This window comes from Zophobas morio, unplaced genomic scaffold, assembly GCF_036711695.1.
Source record: "Zophobas morio isolate AGI-343-1 ecotype UQ-CSIRO unplaced genomic scaffold, CSIRO_AGI_Zmor_V1 ptg000546l, whole genome shotgun sequence".
Classification (NCBI taxonomy): Eukaryota; Metazoa; Arthropoda; class Insecta; order Coleoptera; family Tenebrionidae; genus Zophobas; species Zophobas morio.
Genome location: NW_026972649.1, coordinates 108,506 through 122,721, shown reverse-complemented (window position 1 = coordinate 122,721; position 14,216 = coordinate 108,506). Strand labels below are relative to the sequence as shown.

The following is a 14,216-nucleotide window of genomic DNA, read 5'->3' as shown; positions in this document are numbered from 1 at the left end:
GTAATATAGTTTTAATGTTTAATTTACATGATAGCTAGAGCCTTAATTATAAACGTTACAAACTACAATTTTTTCAACCTCTTATCAATACTGGTAATTAAGTTTACAAAAGTATAGGCTTCATTTGATTTTTCGCGCGTAACTGAATGTAAAAGTACAACAAACTGGAAGGATGGCACCCTTTTAATTAAGCACGTAAATATATAAAACCATCACATATTGAACATAAGGAAACTAAGATATTCAGTGGAAAAATTACCATAAAGACTTACTAAAAGATCTTCACTCAATGAAAGGCTAACTAAGAATAAGTTGTTAGCTTTGTGGTTGACACAAAGCTGAGGTCAGTTTTTATCTCCAACTACTAATTGTCATTATTATATTATCACATATTAATTTCCATATTAGTAAGATAGTGGCGTTATACATCATTTAAGATAAAACCATCAGTGGCGTGATTCTAAAAGAACAAGCAGTTGTAGCTTTTTCTTTTTAACAAAATAAATACGGCAATTTTATACTGGGGTTGAGAGTTTTGTCGAAGCTCAGCAGTTAATAGCATCCACGCGTAAACTTAGGCCGCATATCCTATTTCTTATTAACTCAGTTTTTTTATTCGAACTTGATGTTTGTGTATAAACCACACCCTAATTTGTTACCTCAACTAATAATATAGGGCAAATTTATTTATCAGCTTATTATAAAATGAGTGCGAGATCATTTTTAGTTAAAAAAAATTAAAAACAAATAACATATATTAAGGGGGTTATTATAAGTTCTCGATAGTTAATCATATACGGTTTTCAAAAGAATGCTCTAATTTACTTTTAAGAGTAAAATGACCTAGGACCCGAGCAACGACTAACCAAAATAACACCGCCGCTGATCTGGTCTTGCGGTCTAAACTCTTTGCCTTTAGCGAAGCATAGACCCAGACAGCTAGAAACCTACAGATGTTAAGAGATTTTATAAGGGAGAAATTTATTATAAAAAATTTTAAAAAAAATTTACAAGTACTTATTCGGACTAGCAAGTCTAAGTTGCCCTACGGAATTCGAACCAGCGATATCGATTTTGGGCGCCGATGCTCTGGTCACCGAGCTACGATGAGTCAACTCACATTCTGGGGTGATGAACTAAGAGTGAACAACTAAGTGAGCATCTTTTGTTAAAATTAAGCACGCAACCATCGAAGACCAATGGAAATCGAACCCAAGGCCCTGAAGTTGCGCGTCAACGCTCTTGGTCCTAGTAAGATGGCCTAAATATACAACCTAGTCAAATTTTTAAATTTTTGTTTGACCATAAAAGTTACTCGAACAAACTATTTCACTTATATTTGTTTAACTCGTGTAACTTAATCGAGTTGTGTTTTTTAAACTTGTCAGGTATTTCCAAGTAGCTGATACTAAACCTTTTCTCTAACTTACTGTTTAGAAAGATAACATTAGAGATGGGTCATTTTCTAAGTGTTTTAAATGGGCATATCTATCCTATAAAAAATGTGAGTAAGTGTAGTATTTAACAAAAGCTCTTTTTCAGTTAGTATGATTCTGGAGTATATCTAGTCAGTATTACTAAAATTAGATATATTGCAGATTATTAAAAGTTTATTCACTTGAACTGTAACGTTAAAGGTAAAATATCATTGTAAATAGCTAATTAATAGATTACTTAAATGAAGAATTTGTAATAATTAAAAAAAAACAGAATACTCGAAAGCATACGTGATGTTTGCATTTTAGCATTCTTCCTCACTTCCTTTAAAGCCCTTACTTTTATGTTTTCGCTTTCTTAATAGTGCGTATAATTATTTTAATTTATAACATTTAACTGGTCTTCAATAGCGTTTTAAGCTTTAGACCTACTTAATATTGGTAAAAAAGTAATTTTTATGTTTTTCTTTTAATAAATTTCTACTTACTAATTGGGTTAATCAAGGATTATTTTATCTGTGAAGTAATTTAATGAGCTTTGTTTTGGTTTTTGGTTTAACATGTATCTTAATGTTTTGTTTGAATAATTTTGTCTATGACGTTTCAAGTATGTCTGTTAGTGTATAGATATATATATAATTTGTGTTTAAATGCGGCAGCGTTTTTCTTAAATTAATTGTTTTGATATTACTATGATATGAATATTTGATTAAGTGTATTGTATTATGTTATTTGATGAAATCTTGTAATGGGACGTCGGTATTTTCTTCTATAACTAAGCTGGGTTTACTAAAAAACATTGCTGTCTTCATCAACCCAGTATATTATATGCTACTTCATGCTCAGTTGCTTCCTACATTGTAAAAGAAAAAAAGAATAAGCTATAAAACCACGAATAAAACTAGGAAGACAAGAAGGTTAAAGCCAAACCAAAATTATGGAGGAGAGACTCTGATCGCGCTTCATCTAAAGAAAATAACAAAAGTGAGCTACTCTTAACCGGGCGCAAGCCTTTTGTCTAAGACTTGACCCCAGGTTAAGTGACAATTTAGGTGCTGGAGGTGATAACATGTTACAAACGTAGCAGAATATTGTGGAAGAAGAGGTCTGGATATCATTTGCCTTTATAAAATTTTTATTGAAGAAACGTTAGAACTATGTCGTAGAATGTAAATAGAACTGTGCAAATGAAAATATGTTAAATTTACTTGTACGCTTTGCTTTTTTTCTTTTCCCCCTATTTCTCTTGTGTTAATTACTAACTTCGATACTTGTAGTCCACTAGTCGAGTTGCAGCACCTATTTTAAAGCTGTGGTAAAGGAAAGGGATAATTTTTAATTGAGTTGCGTTGCGTCTACACTAACGACAGTATTAATTTTAAAGCTCAGCAAAAACCTGGATAGCACGCTCTTTTAGATTACATCTATCTCGATTAGCTACTTTACGGTTTTCGGGGAATTTTTTATCCTCCCTAAAATTTATCTTTCGCCTATAATTTAAAACAGTTATAAACTCGAAGTCCTTTCTTTATAAACACTGCTCAACATATAGAAGCAATTAGTTTGATTTGTAAAACTTATAACGTAGACCTTGCCAAAAGCATGTCGGCTACCTAGGAATTTTTAAAAAATTCGTTAAACTTCGTAAACTATAAGGAGCTGTAGGATTTACTATTAAAAAATTATTATTTGGACATTTTATAGGTTCCTATTTTAACATTTCATATTGATAATATTTAAATTAATAATTTTTATTGGATACTAACCACAAAATAAAACAAAGGTTTTTGCAGTACAACCTGCAGTACAACCACACGCTTTATCGCTTAGTTTCTCACTGTATTCACACCTTTAACAGTCATTTTTCAATGTTTGTAAAACTGATTAAATTTTACCAGAGTAATTTTAATAATATTTTCCTATGCTTAATTTATATCGTAATAGTAAAAGGGATCAAGCATCCGTCAAAAATACGGCTCTTCCTAGAAACTCTAGTGGAATGTTCCCAGTAGAGCTCGAAGTAATATAAGTTCGTTGTTGACTGAATCGAGCCACGGAAAAACCCATTACTTATTATGTTCCTTATCTTTATAACAATTTTTATTTCTTTTATTTTTTTTATGAGAACACATGTTTGACTATATACTCTTGCATAGAACCCAGTTAAAATACTACAGAATGCTACCGAAAATAAGAACGTGGTCCAGAGGGGGTTAGTGCGTTTATGAGGTCGTTGACTACGCTTTTTCGATGCATTCAATATTTCGTATGTCCACTGGCTCTGTAAATAAAGCGGATTATAATGGGTACTTCTGTCTTTGCCTTCCTTAATATATTAGTTTTTCATTAAATTTTAGCTTTTGGTAGTAATGCTTGCCTACTTGGTTATAGGTGCCAACATTGGAAAAATTCGGTGTGCTATCGGTTATTTAAAAAGCGGTTGAAAACCTTTTTGGGAACATGTTGTGTATTTGTATAATTCTATTCTTGCTATATTAGAAATTTACATTTATAAAAACGTCGCTCAAATTTATTACCAAGAGTTGTGAAGAGCAAGCTAGTTTGCATGTATGCCTATATTGCGGTTTTGTTGGCTGCTCCTCGTTTAGACATAACTTTGCTCATTTTGTTAAAAGTCCAACACATGCTTTGCAAATGTCCTTCGACGCCTCACTCGCTTTGTATGCTTTTTTTTTTAATTTTTAAATTAACAGCTAAGATTATAAAAGTTTACAACAATACTTTTAACTTTTACCTTTTACCTTACACCTTTTGCTCTTCCCTAACCCTTAGCTGCTATTCTTGCGATTCCGTTGTGTCCATCTTGAGGAAAAATGAACTTATACGGGCACAAAAATCTCTTAAAGTTTTCCTCAAAGGCTGGAAATCTTCTCCAAATATTACTATCACTTCTAAAAATAGTAGCAGTTTTTTGAGTGTTGGCGATAATAATGTGGTTATTAGTAATGAAAACCTACTAAACCTTGCTAATAACAAAAAACCTACTGATTTTTCTTTGGTTGGTTTGAAAAACTTGGGCAACACCTGTTATTTTAATTCCTTATTACAGGTAAAAGTTGTAATTTTTATTCAAACTATTATTTATTCTTTTCTATATAGAATCTTGCGAACTTGAGACCTCTCGTATTCTACCTAACTTCCACGCATGAAAAAGATCTCTTGATCCAATCTTCCCCGCTCAGCAGCATTGGGGATCGCCCCGTAGGCGAGTTCACCAGCACCTTATCTTCTTTCTTTAAACTCTTTTGTGACACTGCCAATTGTAAATCTGGTTTGCTTGAGTCGAGAGACCGTATTATCGATCCTTCAAAGTTGTTTGGTTTAGTAGAGAAGGCGTAAGTTTATATTATAGATTGGTTCTTTTCCCCCTTTTTAATAAGATTTAGTTCTTCTTACTTTAAGAAAAACCAACAGGGGGATGCCCATAAGCTCTTTCGACTTATTTTAGAATTGCTAATCTCAGAAGAAAAACAGGTGAACTTCTCTTAGGCTTTCCAATTTTTAATATTTATAGTTTTAAAAATATTTAAACATCTTTCTAATATTTCTTGCTTCTGTTAGCCTCATTAAATTGTATATTTATCACTTTTTTTCTCGCTAAAAGTCCCGGCTTAACATTCTGAAGTCATCTGACTCTACACATCTTGAGAACTCTACTACGAGCTCACTTTCAACCCTTGTTGGCGCAATCTTTGAAGGAAAACTGTTGCACGTGGTCAAATGTTTAAGCTGTCACGAGGTTATACCCTATTATCACACTTTTTGGTGGTCCCCTTAAATCTTTTCCATTCTCGCAGGAATATTCGACTGAAGAACCTTTTTATGATATTCACATCTCTTTATCGAAGGCTGATCATTTTGTTGATAGAGGGACCGGCAGAAAAAATTTTATTATTAAATCTAATAAAGCAAAAGTGCTTATATGTATATCAGTTAATGAATTTTATATTCCATTTACTGTTATATTATCCTCTTAATAGGGTAACGGTGTGTCTCGATGCAGTGACTCTTCAGTAGTTCTTCCACTCTGTTCCTCTATAGCAGCTGACAAGGCCGAATCAGGTGGCATATCGCAGTTCTTTGTCCGCGATCTTGATGGCTCGCTGCTCACCATTCGTGTAAAGGATAACTACACGACTTCTGAACTTCAGAAAGCCGTCACCGAACAAAGAAAAAAACTTTTGTTTGAAAGAAACAAAAACTTTAATATGTCGTCTTCTGTCAACCTCTCTTTTCTCCAGTTGCTTATTTCTAATCAACCAACCTTAAAAACTTCGTCGCCCCTTGATTTGTATTGTTTACTCCGCCACTATTTCAAAGTGGAAAAATTGAGAGGGTGTAACCAATATGCATGTTCAAATTGTACTCGCGTACACCACAGTAGTAGTAGTAAAAGTGCGGAGTGGGAAGATTCGAGTGAAAGTGTAAAAGCGGCTGAAGGGCAGCCGACCATCTTAGTTGATGCAGTTAGGCAGAGCGCTATTCTGACCCTTCCACATGTGTTGACTATTGCGATAAAACGCTTTGCTTTTTGTGATGCTGACTTTCGAGTTAAAAAATTATATGGGTTCGTCCCTTTCCATCTTTATCTGGATTTGTCAGAATTTTGTTCTTCTACTTGTAAAGTTCCTGCAAAAGAAAATTCTTTTGGCGAATACAGGCATGCGACCCCCTCTAGTTGCCTTTATAAATTGCAGGGTGTGATCGAGCATACAGGAACGTTGAATAGTGGCCATTATGTTTCCTACTCGAAAATTTCTTCCCTTGGGTTTAATCGAAACAGCCGTTATAATAACGAAAACTTCATTTGTAGCACAACGTTTAATGCAAATAATATGAAAGACTCTATTTATAGTGAAGACAAAGATAAGAAGTATATAGAGAACTCCGAAGTTTGGTGCTATGCTTCAGACTCTGAATTAAAAATTGTATCTGTAGAAACTGTTTTGAAATCTCACGCGTTTTTGTTATTTTATGAATATGTGTTTAATTAAGTTACCTACCGCAGTATTACAGTAAAGTAAAAATCTTTTTTTTTTTTTTGCTAAATACTTATCTTCTGATATTATATTTTTAGGAAGAAATTTTTAGTTTTTGCGATACATGTAATGCGGTATACTCGGTTTTTTAGCGTAAGGAATAGGTGTTTTAGTGCGGTATAGGTCGAAGGTGATATAGAATTAAGTTGTCAGTTGGTATATGCGATAGTTTTCTCAGCTTACGTAGTTACAGAAAAAATACGAAAGGGTTAATACTCATTTTAGGTCCTACACGCTGGAAATTTAAAAAGGATTTTTACTTAATTTTTGACCCTCTATCATAGACGAAAAATAAACCAAAAAAATTTTAGTATTATTTGACACTAAGCACAAAAACTTACTAATCTAGAAATGTAAGGGCACACAAACCATGGGTCAAAAGAATGTGAAATTCTCTAATTAAAAAATTAGTAACAAAAGTATACCAAGCTGAATAAACGAGATTTGAAGGCCTATTCCTGCTTAAATCCAAAAATATTAGAACAGCCTAGCGGTTAAGAGCATTTACGTGCATGCTCAAAGTCGTGGTTTTTTATTTTAGCACTGGCTTACAACAGGCGTAATTTATAATTAATTGCAGCCCAGTTTACTTTCCCTTTATTATTAATAAGGATTCGAAAGCTTCGACTTCCATGACATAACGCCATCAACAGAACATACGCGCTTTATCGTCTCAGCTTCATAGTACAGATTAATCAAGACGTGATAGCCAAAAAAGGTAATAATAAAAAAATGGATTTTTAAAAAAAATAGAACAATAAATCATATAGAACAGTTAAGTTTCAGTACCGTTGGATAAAAAAAAATAAACTGTACTTATAAGGTCCTACTCCCCCCCTCACTCAGTAGGTCTAAGAAATGTTTTGGTCACGAGTTCTTGGTGTAATAACGATTTTTAATCAAGAGCATGTCTTGTTAGTACGTAACACCTGCTCTAGTTAGCCAGTTCCGTGAATAAAGATGTTATGAACAGACTAGAGATTACACTTATATTTAGTTGCCTGTTGCGCACAATAAAGGGGCGTTCAACACCATTTTTTAAAACGCGATTTAGTTGTATTTGTAGGCGATGAATATGTTTGCTTGAGGAATAGGCACGGGCAATGGAGGCGTAGATTATCATAGGGTTTGAAACAGGTTTGTTTTTAGAAGCATTTGCTTTTTCTGCATGGTAAGGAATAAAAACGACTTGAGAAAGATGCACAAGGTCGCAGTATTATAGCTTTACGTATAATCTCGACTATCTCTTTCAGTCTTTGGATGGTTGCGAGCATACACCCTCATAAATTCTATTACAATTTTGCAGGCAGGATTACTTATCATGTAATTATTATACATAAATTATTTATCATTAAATAATAATAATAATAAAGTGAAAATTAGTTTATATTATATTAAGAATTAACAACAATAATTAGGGTGGTAAATCGAGGCTCAATGGAAGCGCCCTTAAGATGTATTTAGGTCTTTTATACCGGTTATACCAGTCTGGGTTAGAACTAACAGCAGTCGCTAACAAAATATTGGTATGTTCACTATATTTTTTGTAAGAACAAATCTATCAGTCACGAAGTAACCAAGCATTACGTATGGACCATGAAGAATCTGTGAATATTCTGTGGTTTTTGTTTATTATTATCAATGATTTTTTCGGAAAGTTTAGTCTTGATTTGGGCGCAAGTAGGTGCCCGTACATCTCCTGGAGAAGTATCATTGATGCTCCGTTTTTCTGAGGTAAGTGCAGTACGTGGTAGCCTCCTGGTTACCCACCTCAGAACTAAGTTTTTGGAGATTTGACTTTTCAGATAGGGTGGTTTGAAATGCTTTTCGCCAGTGCACTCCCCCCGGTTTTTGTTTTAAATAATCTGCAGTCTACATATATAACGCACAGAGTAGGACCAACAACAAAAGCATTCAACTTAATTGGGAGAATTATAAGTTATATAAAAGCAGCTAATATATAATGCAAAGTTTACTGGGTCTACATATTAATGGGTACACTACAAACTTGGCAGCATCCATTATTCTCAAAACATACTAAACTGAGTCTTCCAAGTTATTAATAATTTGTAAAACCTCCTAAGTACTTAACTGACAGCCCCACGGAATAACAGTTTTTAATATATGTAGAGTTTGTCGGTTTTGAATGTAAACCCTTTTTCTAAAATTATTATAGCTGCATTAATGAAGACGTAAGTGTTTAATAGTCAGTGTCGTCGATCTAGAGCTGCAAGGTAGTGCTTGCCGTTCTGCCATATAACTCGCGAATAGAAGGGGCGAAAAAAATGATCCTTGAGAGTCTTCAATGTTTCTATACAAACTGTGGATATTCTATCTAATGAACAATTTTGTGTCGTATGAACTAAGGATAGGATAGTTAAACTTGGCGATCTTATAGACACGTCCTTTATGACAAACTTTATCGAAGGCTATCTCAACGTCTAAAATATATTGCGGTATACTTTTTTTCAGTAACACATTCTGAATGTCATAGAATCTGTTGAGATGTGTAGTGAATTTCATGGAAACCAACTGACATTATGGAATAATGATTTTTTCTTACGCAAAATTTTTTTAGCTTGCTAGTATCACATCCTTAGCAACTTTACCAATGCAGGAAAGTAATCTTATGCGCGAATAAGTTCCTTTTTATCTTTAATTTCTAAATAAAACAACTTCTGCTAAGTTCAAAAATTTGGAAAGTAAGCTATAGGTAACATCGAATTAAGAAAGTTCGTTTACATAGGCAATAGCCTTAGTAGTAAAATATTTTAGAGTTAGTAGGATAGACCATCTGGTCTTTGAGTTTTCCTGATCTTCAACGAGTTGATTATATTTCATATTTTTTGCCTCTAACAAAATAAAGATCGTCTAAATTATAGTTGAAGGTCGCTGTTGGTTAACTTTAGTAAATCAAGTTTCTGTCTACTGTACCACGTGACTATGTACCGCACGTGTTTTATGCTTGCCCTATTTAAGGGTATATATACCCTTCCTCTACGGGGCACTAAATGAACCGCTTCCCCTTTTTTCTTCATCAGTCCCTTTAAGCCGAGATACCTTTCGTGCGTCGTCATGGAACTCTCTGGAAACGAGGACAAATGTTTTGCAAATATGTTAGAACTATCTCTGGCAGTATGTGCAACACCATTTTTCTTTTAAAAATAAGGTGGTATGCTTTATAAATCGCATTAAGGGCTGAGGAGTCTTTAAAATTTCCATAACGTTAATCCGCAGCATTAAACATTTTAGCTTTTTTCCCCCTAGTTTGTGTTTAAAGTATTCAATGAAATTAGTTAACTAAGTATTTACTTAGTTGTCCTCTACTAAGCTATATTAGCCCCCACTATAACGCCCTCTAGACTAAAATGTTACATTAACAAGCTGTTCCTCTAGACTAACGGAAAACTAAAACACTACAGACACGGTAAAATCCGAAAAAGGAAAGAAAGTAAAAAAAATGAACGAACCACTGTTTTTAAAAAAAATATGTAATACCTATATATTGTATCAATAGATTTTAAAGGTACCTAATAAACAATAAATACTTAACTCAATTAAAGTAATTTTTAATTCGTGCTGAAAGGGGATTCAATTCTAAACAGTTGTAATGAAGTTATTTAATGTTGGCGCATCAGTCCTGATAATGGTTCTATCTTAGCTTAGGTTGTTTTAGACATATTCTTTCAAGCATCAAACTGGATGCCAGAGGTATCCTGCTAAGAGTGTTAATTAGACGACAGGTTACCCATGTGATAGAGTTCTTCCTAACGGTCCTTTTACAAAAGGGTCGTACGCTACCACGTAAAGTCACGAGCTGCTTTCAGCACAGGGTTCTAGAGAGTTTAAAAATTGCAAAACCTCATGTGAGTGTAACAACTTTAATCAGCTCTTTGGTAGTATACATTGAGATTATCCATAATCCTGGTACTTTTATGCGTCAGTGGTGTGTTGTTTGGCAATTGACTAGCAGTTCCTCTTGGCCCTTGGGTGAATTCTTGGTAAGACTGACTAAGTTGTTATAGTAAGATAACCTTCTATACGAGTAGCAAAGTCGAAAGCAAACGTTATGAAGGCTCCGGCAATGAGTGATGGCAGAAACAAAATGCCCTACCCCTGGGCCGCTGCACCAGTTATATCTTTAGCCAAAGGAAGAGGCTAGTTAACCTTAAACAATAAATTACTAATTGAACTGTCTGTACTAGGGAAGCTGACATAGTTACTGAGTGGCTTAGCTAATCTCGCAGTGGCAATGAAGGCTAATAGTGTTATTTACAAGATATTGTATATAATCGCGCTCCCTGCGGTGTGCTCTGGATAAAAGTAAAGTACAACTCTGCTCTCTCTCTAGTAATTTGCTCAGAGATCCTTTTTAAATTTCCATTAGGACAGATAATAACACTAACAAATATGCTTACTTCTCAAACTGGTTGAAAGTATGTACCATTGGTAAAATGTTGACACTATTGGCTAAGTTAGTATGATAAGCTTTCGTTCCTCGCTAGTAGCAAAGTCAAAAGAAGACGAAAGGGCTCTTGTACTAATTTTCCTTCTTCAATAAATCATTAACTTTGTTGTAGGCTTTTTTGATCCTAAAAAAACCTGTTTATAGATTTTAATTTAAGGCAGTATCCTCTTATAATCATTTGCTAAATAGCGAGGTACATTAATAATTAAAGGATCTAGAACGCTTAGGAGTTGAGACAAATCTTAAGCATTTAGGATTGTTATTCTAGATGATTGGCTGCATCATCGATACCTGTCTCTGAAGGCGAGTGAAAAGTATATTTATATAGATTTTAGTCCAATATTGTCTAAAAAATTGGTAAACAAATTATTTTCATTAGTTTTTAATCTTCCAGGAAAAAACAGTATCTCTCGGCTCAATATGAATCGAAGTTTGGTGGAGGATAAATCGTGAATAGAATTAATACTTGCAGTCATGTATATATATATTTTTAATACTGCAGTGTCCGATATATCAGTGCTTCCTTCTGGTGTAGTCGGGTCATCTGGCCTAGAATAAGGGAATTCGGATAAATTTGCGTTCCCCATGCCTACGCTCGTGTTAGGACTCGACCACCTTTGATGAGTTTCTGCCCCTTAATGACCGTGCAAATGAAATTAAAATACCTTTGTTCTGACTTTCTGTAAAACCGGCGCCTTCCCCTTTTCCGTCGTAGTGTGAAATACCCTACTTTATGTTCTTTCTTTAGGGATCTACGTTCATGAATATATTTTATAGTATTTTAATCCTCCTTTTATATTTTGAGCTTCCTTCTCTTTGCCATGTGAGAGGCATTAAAGTTGAAGGTTACTCTACTTTTATTACGTGTGTAAGTAACGGTTATTTAAATTTATAGATGTAAGCAAATACGTTGGCAATAATAAATTCGTGTGCGACGGTAACAGTAGTCACGATCTAGGAGTTATTAACGACAATTATTGCGACTGCGTAGATGGAACTGACGAGCCCGGCACCAATGCCTGTGGGCTTATTTTGTTTTTCGGATTCTAGGTCCTTATAGTAATTTTAAAAGGTCCTCACGGAGTCTTTTATTGTAATAATGAAGGCCATAATCCTAAAATTATACCTTCATCTTTTGTGGATGATTTGGTTTGCGACTGCTGTGATGGCTCCGACGAATTTGAAGACTTATGCCAAAATTCTTGTTTAGAACAAGAGGCACTTGTCTAAATAATAAAACTATAATATTGGAATGGTTACTTTCTATTTGCTAGAGAGAGAACGCCTATAAGCTTCAGGAACTTCTTCGGGGAGCGCAGTCACTTAAAGAGAAAGCTATTGTGTTAGCAGAAGAACTTTTACGAAAAGATGCACTTGATCTTCAGACTTTTAGAGGACAATTAACCCAAAAGGTCGATAGTTTAGACTTTAGCGCCAGTGAAAATTTTTATCGTGCCTGCAGGAGCGTGAGCTTGCAGTAGCAGCCAGCAATCATCAGTCCGCTCTTGAAGCTGCTAAATATGCTGTTAGCAAAGAAAGAGAGTTGCTATCGCGTAGTATAATTTATATACTCTTCAACGTTAGTATTATGTTATTAAAATTTCAGTAAACGGAGATTTTGAAGAGCCAACCGAGCCAACAGAAAATACATCAGATCCTATAAAATCAGTTTTAATTCTTATACCCTCATGCTAGCAACACGGCTAATTTTAATTTATATATAAAGGGAGACTTGGCTAATAATGGTAATGACGAAGAAGATTCGTTTATAAGTGGTATTTAATCTAGTTTTATATTTTTTTACTTTTTATTGCTACACTGCTCTATACTTATAATATTTACTTTACAGCATTATTAATAATCTTTGTTTAGCCGTAAAATATTAACCTTTTTAAAAATTAATTTTTATTCTATTCGAACCTTTGCCTATTGACTATTTGTTAAGCTTACAATTTATTCCTGAGTTTTCACTTTATACCAACTTGAACTACTTTTTTTTTTTACTTTTATAATTAGCTTCGAACTTTGTTATTTTTAATCTTCTTTACTTGTAGTAGAATTGTTTTTTAATTCTGTTGTTTTGCTCTTCACTTATTAAAGTTACTGTTATATTAGAAGACGTAGAAGATGCTGAAGATCTTGCGTCACTTGACAACTTCATTTCGGATGGAGATTATTGGGGTAAAAAAAAGTTTGTGCCGCAGGAGCTGGACGAGCATTTAAATTATTCGAACGGTATCTCTATTATTGTCAAAGTTATTATATAACTCTGGTATTATTTTTTAGAAACTAAATTTTTACTTAATGTTGAAAAAGAAAAAAGAGCGTGTAAAAATGATTTAGAAGTCGAAATTAATGAGTTAAAGGCAAAAGTTGCTGATCTTCAACAACTCTCTTCTATCGATTTCGGTTCGTTATTATACGTATAAAAGAAGTTAAATTTTTTACTTTACAACAATTTTATATCTTCAAATTCTTTATAATTTCAGGTGAAAATAATATTTTTCGTGTTCTTGCGCGTGAATGTTTCACTGGTTAATTACTTTTGTTAAAAACATTTTTTGGCTTCTGAGCTGTAGGAGTCTTTTGCAGGGAGCGACGGAGAATTCAGTTATGAGTTGTGCATGTTTAAAGAAGTTGTGCAGCATCCTGGAGTAGTGAGTGCTGGAAAAAACTTTTCCTGGGAAGACCGCCCTTCTGAAGGGACTTTTCATCTATCATAAGTTTGTTTTCTTGCCTCTGACTGTTGCGGATAGATGGTGAGGATGGTCCCCTGAAGGTCATGCGGTATAGCCATGGCGCGCCCTGCAGCGGTGATTTGCATCGTTCCACTGATGTAAAGTGCGACTCTCGACTCCCCATATAGTTCTGCTGCTGTGTTATCTTCTCTCAACTAAACAGACTTTTTTGTGGAAAAGAGGACCGCTTTTTATCCATAAAAGAACGAAAGCGCTGTTTTTACGAAATTGATTTCGAAACTCCGTACGTTTGCCCCAAACCCTCCGAGGCCTCCGAAGAGCTTTTTATTCATTCAGAGCTTTGAGTTGTTGTAATAGTTTTATGATTAAAGGCAAGTTTGCTTCTTTGAGTTGAAAATAAACATCATAAAGTTTGTACATAACATTTTAGCCTAGACACCAGCGCACGTGCCCTGATTTGCTACTACTAGGGCAAGAATTGAAAGAATACTTGCACACAGAACTAGCTAAAAACGCAGATATACGGCCTAAAGATTTGATTATGTCGATGGCG

At 34.3% G+C, this 14,216-nt stretch overlaps 2 protein-coding genes across 4 annotated transcripts; both read left to right on the top strand.

The window, feature by feature from the left end:
- Positions 1-3,442: 3,442 nt before the first annotated feature.
- LOC135121289 (uncharacterized) lies at positions 3,443-6,161 on the top strand. The gene is made up of 10 exons (XM_064045608.1): positions 3,443-3,742; positions 3,828-3,875; positions 3,936-4,117; positions 4,230-4,506; positions 4,557-4,792; positions 4,844-4,931; positions 5,062-5,196; positions 5,255-5,371; positions 5,438-6,007; positions 6,060-6,161. Exons 3-10 carry the CDS (start codon positions 4,092-4,094, stop codon positions 6,159-6,161), a joined length of 1,551 nt encoding a protein of 516 aa, XP_063901678.1. The 5' UTR covers positions 3,443-3,742; positions 3,828-3,875; positions 3,936-4,091.
- Positions 6,162-11,667: 5,506 nt separating this feature from the next.
- LOC135121284 (uncharacterized) lies at positions 11,668-14,028 on the top strand. 3 transcript variants are annotated; one of them, XR_010278917.1, is made up of 12 exons: positions 11,668-11,809; positions 11,860-11,985; positions 12,037-12,182; positions 12,239-12,376; positions 12,427-12,517; positions 12,571-12,632; positions 12,691-12,739; positions 13,080-13,199; positions 13,251-13,373; positions 13,454-13,498; positions 13,557-13,805; positions 13,866-14,028. XR_010278917.1 is itself a non-coding variant. In XM_064045602.1 (11 exons), exons 1-11 carry the CDS (start codon positions 11,725-11,727, stop codon positions 13,685-13,687), a joined length of 1,116 nt encoding a protein of 371 aa, XP_063901672.1. In that variant the 5' UTR covers positions 11,668-11,724; the 3' UTR covers positions 13,688-14,028. The 3 variants fall into 3 exon arrangements, 2 of the variants coding, with proteins under 2 accessions (XP_063901672.1, XP_063901673.1); XM_064045602.1 differs by having other exon boundaries at positions 13,557-14,028; XM_064045603.1 differs by lacking the exons at positions 13,454-13,498; positions 13,866-14,028 and having other exon boundaries at positions 13,544-13,659.
- Positions 14,029-14,216: the final 188 nt, after the last annotated feature.